The 7,500-nt window shown below is 37.8% G+C and overlaps 1 protein-coding gene across 2 annotated transcripts in view; it reads right to left on the bottom strand.

The window, feature by feature from the left end:
• Positions 1 to 7,500, bottom strand: part of LOC135092996 (vascular endothelial growth factor receptor 1-like) — a 30,494-nt gene that overhangs the window by 7,625 nt on the left and 15,369 nt on the right. For both annotated transcript variants that reach the window (XM_063991829.1, XM_063991830.1), the window contains exons 13-15: positions 7,123 to 7,273; positions 5,555 to 5,782; positions 1,275 to 1,443 (exon numbers count right to left, since the gene is read on the bottom strand). In XM_063991829.1, the coding sequence (XP_063847899.1) occupies positions 1,275 to 1,443; positions 5,555 to 5,782; positions 7,123 to 7,273 (548 nt within the window). The remainder of the gene's footprint in view (positions 1 to 1,274; positions 1,444 to 5,554; positions 5,783 to 7,122; positions 7,274 to 7,500) is intronic.

The following is a 7,500-nucleotide window of genomic DNA, read 5'->3' as shown; positions in this document are numbered from 1 at the left end:
ACTACTACTATTACTTGATAACACACGCAGCTAACTTTCATAAACAAGAAAATAAACAGCAACAGCGGCAGAGGGAACGAGGTAACCAACCCTTAGGAGATAAACTAAAAAAATAACTCCCTTAACAATATACAATGATAGCAATCCGGAATTTAAACTGGATTTCGCATTTTCGGAACGTCTCTCTCTCTCTCTCTCTCTCTCTCTCTCTCTCTCTCTCTCTCTCTCTTGCTTTCGTTTCGTTGATTTTTGTAACTTGGCCTTTTTTTTTTCTCTCTTACAAATTAAAGAAGTTAGTCGTCTCTCTCTCTCTCTCTCTCTCTCTCTCTCTCTCTCTCTCTCTCTCTCTCTCTCTCTCTCTCTCTCTCTCTCTCTCTCTCTCACTATTTGTTAGACTTGTTTTCTCTTTAGATGTCGTACCTTTTTATTAATTATCGTACTCTTTTGTTTGTTTGTTTGTTTTTCTTATGTCTGCCCCTCTATAAATGACAGAATTTATAGTCACATTCAGTTTTCTTTCCCATCTGCTCTTTCCTTTTTTTGTGGGAGGGAATGGGACAGGTATTTAGTTTTTCACTGATTTCCATAAGTTTTTTTCGTGTCTTCCCTTCTATGAATTAATTAGGCTACACTTTTTTTCTCCTTCTCTTTTGCATATAACTTGTCTTTCTTCTTTTTTTGGAGCGGAAAGTTAGATTTTTTTTGTTTTGTTTTGTTTTGTTTTATTTCCACTGCCTGGTGTTTTTGGAAGTTAAGATGTTGATAGATTTAATGGTTGGGAGAGGGGGGGGGGTAAGGGGGACGGCTGGGATGGGAGAGGCGTTGTCTTGTTTCTGTTTATTTATTTTTTTCTATCTTACCTTCGTTCTTTCTTTCCTTTCCTCAACCGCTTTTTTTTTTTTGTTCGTTTTTTTCTCTCCTCCTCCTCCTCCTCCTCCTTTACTTCTTCCGATAAACTGATTTGTGCATCATTTCCATCAGTTTAGTTTTATCAGTTTACTAATTTATTGTTAATTCATCTTTCATTTTGCTATTTATAATTAGAAAGGTCTATTTTCTTTCCTTCCGTATAGTTTTTTTTTTTTTTTTTAATAAATGAAGAAGTTACTTATTACATCTCTCTCTCTCTCTCTCTCTCTCTCTCTCTCTCTCTCTCTCTCTCTCTCTCTCTCTCTCTCTCTCCTTGCCGGAGGAGATATATTTTGTCATCTTCCTTGATTTTACAACTTTAAACGAATTTTCTCTTCTATAAAATTAAAGAAGTTAGTCCTTACCTCCCTCCGTTTTCTTCCACGCCGCTGCAAGACACGCTTGATGATTGGCCGATGCTAGGCAGGAACTCCTCCCCGTTTTCTGTGAGCTGATTGACGAAGGATGCTCTGTGGCGCCTCATGTAGTCCAGAATATTACCGAAGCGACAGTACTCAACCACCAACATGAGGTCTGTGGGGAGGGAGAGAGTGAGACACTGTGACAAGTGAATATATGAATGAAATAAGCGAAAGAAAAATAAAGGAAAGAATAACATAAGATCTTTTTGATAGAGAAGATGGAATAAAAAAAGAGTATTTCGTTTCATCAACTTCTCTCCTCTAACTGACTGTCTTCAGCCTCTCTCTTCGCTGCAGTGTTGCATCTCTTGCTATCTTCTACCACTATTTTCACGTAAACTGCTCTCCTGATCTTGTTAACTGCATGCCTCGCCTCCTCCTGCGGTCTCATTGCACAAGACTTGTTTCTTTCTGTCACCCATGTTCTGTTCACCTTCCTAATGCAAGAGTTAACTAGCATTCTCAATATTTAATTCTTTTTAATGGTAAACTCTGGAACTTCCTGCCTGCTTCTATATTTCATCTTACCTATGACTTGAATTCTTTAAAGAGGAAGGTTTCAAGACGTTTCTCCAGTTTTAATTATCCTTTTGGCTCTTTTTGTTTATGGAATAGCAGGTGAATAAGCCTTTTTTTTCTGTTTATTTATTCGTTTATTTAGTCTTTTATAGCCCTTGGTCATAGTCCTTACTTTAAAAAAATATTGTGAAAAATCTGGTTGCAAGTAGGAAAAGCCAAAATGTTGTGTGTGAACGTTTTAAAGTTAAGAGAGGAGAAGCCACGAGAAGAATGTAGGAAAGAAATAAGCAAAAGGAAAACAAATGAATGGAAAATGTGAAGTGCGTGTAAAAGTTAGGAAGGTGAAAGAGTGACAAGTCTAACCGGAAATTAAGAAAAGACAGAATGTTACGGGTAAGAAAGATGACACTAAGGAAAATGAGCACGAGAAAGAAAAATAAGTGAACGGAAAGTTTAAGGTCTATTTGAGAGTAAGGAAGGTAAAAGAGCGAGAAATCAAGTTGAAAATTGAGAAAAGACAGAAAGTTATGAGCCTAAGAGGAGATAAAGACGACACTACAGAAATGACCATAGGAGAAAAAAAAAAAAAAAACAAGAATGAAAATTTAATGAAAGAAAGTTTGAAATTTATTTGAAAGTAATGAAGGTGAAAAAAGGCTGGAAGTTAACAAAAGACAATGTTGTGTGTGTGTGGTACCTTGAAAGTGGAGAAAAGCCACACTATAAAAATTAGTATAGCAAAGAAATACGAGAGAGAAAAATAAGTAAAAAGTTGGAAGTAAGGAAGACAGGAGAGTGAAAAATCAGGCTGGAAATTAAGGAAAGGCAGAATGTTACGTGTTTGAAAGGGAGAAAGGCGACATTAAGACTAGGAAGAATTACGAGAAAGAGAAACAAGTGAAAGAAAAGTATAAGACCAATTTGAAAGTAAAGAAGGTAAAAAGAGCGAGAAATCAGTTTTGAAATTAAGGAAAGAGAAAATTGTGTATGAGAGGGGAGAAAGGGGACACTATGATAAATAAGTATAGAAAATAATACGAGAAGAAAATGTAAATGAAAGAAAAGTGTAAGATGTGTTTGAAAGTTAGGAAGATAAGGGAAGAAGGAAAGAAAAGACAATGTTATGAGTTTGGAAGGGGAAAAGGAGACACTATGAGAAAAGAATGTAGGGAAAAAAATACAAAAAAAAGAGAAAAACGTTAAAAGTTGGAAGTAAGGAAGATAGAAGAGAGAGAAATCAGGTTAGAAGTAAGAAGAAAGAATATTATGTGTTTGAAAGTCAGAAAATATGACGTATTTTTGAAAAGCAATGAAAAATTCTTAAAAATATTTAAATCTTTATTAGTTTGGCAGTAATAAGAGCCAGAATGATACGAAATATGTTTGAAGGTATAAGAAAAACGGCAGAAACATATATAATGCGTTTAAAAAGCAATATAATCAAGAAAATTAACGAATGATGATTTTTTTTTTCCAAAGAACGTGGCAAAAAGTTTAAAAATAGACAAAGAAAATTATGTCCTTTAAGGGAATAAAAAAACTGAAAAGTACATGTATTTAAAAGTAATAAAGAAAAAAAAAACATAGAAATATCATGTAAATCTTACGTATTTGAATATAAAAGAAAATCAGGAAATGTTAAAATTGGTAATACATGTAGCTTGTGAAAATAAGAGGAGGCAAACTGCAAAAATTAAAGGTTAATGAGAGAAACACTGAGTGGGGAAAGAGAAATTAGACCATAAACACATGAAAGTGAAAAACTAAATGATAAACAAATATACACTGTTGCGTCAAAGGCCGGGGAAGAGTGGTGGCGGTGGCGGTGGTGGTGGTGGTGGTGGTGGCCATGGTGGTGGTGAAAAGTGAGTGATGAAAAAAATAGGAAAGCTTATGAATAATAATAATAATAATCATAATAATAACAATAATAATAATAATAATAATAATAATAATAATAATAATAATAATAAGAAGAAGAAGAAGAAGAAGAAGACGAAGACGAAGACGAAGAAGGAGCTAGAGAGAGAGAGAGAGAGAGAGAGAGAGAGAGAGAGAGAGAGAGAGAGAGAGAGAGAGAGAGAGAGAGAGAGAGATTTGTGGTAAGGATATCGAGATGAGAAATGGTAAGAGAATATAAGAAGAAGGAGAAGGAGGAGAAAAGAGGAGGAGGAGGAGGAAGAAGAAAGGGCGTAGAGAGAAGCCTGCCGAGAGAGATAATATAGAAGAAAGAGGAGGGTGGTGATGAACGAGAGTTAAGAAAGAGAGAGGAGGAGGAAGAGGAGGAGGAGGAAGAAGAGAGGGAGGGAGATGAAGAAGAGGTAGAAGAAGAAACACAAAGGATAACAAAGGAAAAAAAATATTGAATGGCTGATCATTACGAGGTTGGTTATTATGAATTGCATAAACTAATTACAAAAGAAGAGATGGATGAGGAAGAGGGAGGAAGGAGGAGGCAAGAAAAGAAAGAAAAGACATTTGATGGAAGGAAAGATGATATATAAATAACTACAGGAATCCAGTTAATTGTGATATGTGATAGCTGGGGTACGTATGTATATAAGTACGTAGGTGGGTGTTGAAGGAAATGGTTGTTATGAAAAATGTGATAGTAATAGTTGTTAGTCTCTCTCTCTCTCTCCCCTCTCTCTCTCTCTCTACTTAGGTACATTAAACTCATAAAATTAATTCAAGCCATTTCCTTTGTTGTTCTTATAAAATTACAACCACACACACCCACTCACACGCACACACACACCCACCCACACGCACACACACACACACACACACACACACCCACACACACACACACACACACAAAGAGGCACGTACAAAAAACTATCAGTGTGGGGAACAGAACGGGTGCGTACGTGAGAGAACACATGGAAAAGTTGAGGAGGGGGAGATGTTTGAATGACAGAGAGACAGAGAGAGAGAGAGAGAGAGAGAGAGAGAGAGAGAGAGAGAGAGAGAGAGAGAGAGAGAGAGAGAGAGAAAATACTGCATACCTGAAATACACAAGAGGGAGAGGCGATAGAGGCAAGGAGTGTGCATCAGGTGAGGGAAGAACTGTGTAAATATAAGGACATGAACATACCAGTGTAGTTTAAACCCTGTGTACTATAATATGCTAACTAGAGGCGCTGTAGACTAAGTTCATCTATAAGTCACAAGTTAACATATACACATAAACAGAGATATGCCTGGAGGTGAGCAGCAGGAAGGAGAGGAACGAGAACAGAGCTGCAGGGTCAGTGGTGGGGGGGAGGGGTGAAGGAGGCCACTGAACACCTGGTAATGGAGCGTGATAGGTACGAGAATCAGTGGAGCCAGCTTGTGATAGCAATAATAGCCATTAATCGGGAGGAGTGGCACAGCAGGTTACAAAAAGAGGACAGAGGAAATAGCACAGTTCTGGGACTCGTGGAGATAAAGATAAATAAGAAAAGGGGTAAAATGTAAGGTTTTTCATACAGAGTTGGGAGAAAAGGACTGAGAAAAGTGACAACAGAATGTACAGCTTAAGAAGCAACACAAAGGGAGACAGATCACAGCAAGCAGTACTGTAAAAGAGAAGAAAAAGAAGCACAGGAAAGAACAACAGATTCAACGACTGCACCACCTAAGAAGCGACACAAAGCGAAGTAAGCCACAAGAAGAGGTATAGACTCCCAACACGCGGCACTGAGACCTTTAAACCTTACCTTTCTTGTGGATGTTCTTGGTGCACGTGGCCACAAGGTTCACAATATTTACGTGCTTGCCAATATGCATCAGGATCTTGAGCTCAGACTGCAGGGCCAACAGCTGGGCCTTGTCACTCCTGGCTCTGATCATCTTCACCGCCACTGTCACGTTAGTCTCCCCGGGCCTCAGGTCTGCCACTGTTGCCCTGTACACTCGCCCGAACGCCCCACAGCCCAGCATCTTGTCTGCGGGAGTGTGGAAGAGGGGATGTGGTAGAGGTAGACAGGAATTAAGTTCTACTCTCTGTTATATACGTATGATAAACTTATTCTTTCTTCACTAATGCAAGAGTTGACCAGTATCTCGTCTGCGGGAGCGTGGAGAAGGGGTAGTGGCAGTAATAGGTAGGAGGTAACAGGGATAGATATATGTTATGTTATGCTTCTGTCTGTTACGTATTTTGATGATTAATCTTACCACTATACTTTCTTCACTAATGCAAGAGGAAAGGGTGTGGAGGAGGCATGTAGAAAGGACAGGTAAAAGTTAAGCCCTGGTACTCTGTGTCATTCTTTCTCTAATCCTCCTCACTTCACTGATGCAAGAGTTAACCAGCTGGAGGAGGCGATGTCGTAAGGGTATAAAAAAGTTAAGTTCTAGTATTGTCTGTTATATATGGTCATTCTTAGTCGTATTCCTTTCTAGTTCACTAATGCGAGAGTTAACCAGCACCTTCACTTTTTCATTCTTTTCACTGACGTGTTCAGAAACTCTATTTATGTTTTTATTCCTTCCCACGACTTGAGCTGTCTCAGAGGAGGAGTGCCAAGACGCATTCGGAACTAAATTGGTCTACCTTTAATTGGGGGACTCTTTCTGTAATCCTGGGAGCGGTGAACTGAGCGGGTTTTTTTGAAGTTATTTTCTTTCACTGACCAACCTGATTGACGGGAAGGAAAAGATGGAATATTAACAGAAAGATAATAACTAGTTTTGAAAGTCACCTCAGCCCTGAAGGTAAACGATACAGAAACACGAAAAATAAAGAGAAAAAAAGTCGACAGAAAATTAATATGGTACTTTGACGTGTAAGAAAAGCTGGAATACCAATAAAAAGTAACATCCGACTCGTTTTTCAGTGAATGATCAAAAGTTACCATAACCATTAAGATAAAAAAAAATAAAAAAAAATAAAAAAACTCCAAGAAAAGGTAGAAATAAACAAATAAATAAATAAATAAAAAGACGAATATGGTACTTTGACACGTAAGAAAAGATGAAATCCCAACAGAAAAGTAATAACTAGTTTTCGAATGAGTTTTCTAAAGCTTCCTCAACCCTTAAGATAAATTACACACACACACACACACACACACACACACTGATATAACAACATATGATACTTGTAGGGCAGAATAAAAAGACCTGAAGCATTATCTGTTATGGATCCCAGAATACCAGGATGAATATAATGAAGAAACAAAGAAAACAATGCATAAATTTCTGGATAATAAGAGAAAAGAAAAGGAAAGAAGAAGAAAACAGAAGACCCAGATGGTGAGAAGGAACGACACAAAAACAGTACCAAAAGTAATCTGGTGTCTGGAGATCTCAAACTTCGACTTAAAGGGAAGGAGAAGCGCCTGTTCCCTGAGGCTGAGTGATGTGTTGAGCGCCTTCACGTTGCCCTCCTTCCACGCCTTGGCAACCTGCAGCGAGTACTTGTAGCTCCTCCACTGCGGAAACATGAATATACAGTGAAGCTTCGTGTGTGGCGCTTGAAACTAATTGAAACGAAAACAAACACATTTACAAGCATTTTATTTATTTATTTATTTATTTATTTATTTATTTTATTTATTTATTTTTTTTTTTTTTTGAGAGAGAGAGAGAGAGAGAGAGAGAGAGAGAGAGAGAGAGAGAGAGAGAGAGAGAGAGAGAGAGAGAGAGAGAGAGAGAGAGA

The sequence above is a fragment of the Scylla paramamosain genome, chromosome 41 (assembly GCF_035594125.1).
Source record: "Scylla paramamosain isolate STU-SP2022 chromosome 41, ASM3559412v1, whole genome shotgun sequence".
Taxonomy (NCBI): Eukaryota; Metazoa; Arthropoda; class Malacostraca; order Decapoda; family Portunidae; genus Scylla; species Scylla paramamosain.
Note: the sequence above shows the minus strand (reverse complement) of the source record. Positions and strands in the feature narration are given on the sequence as shown.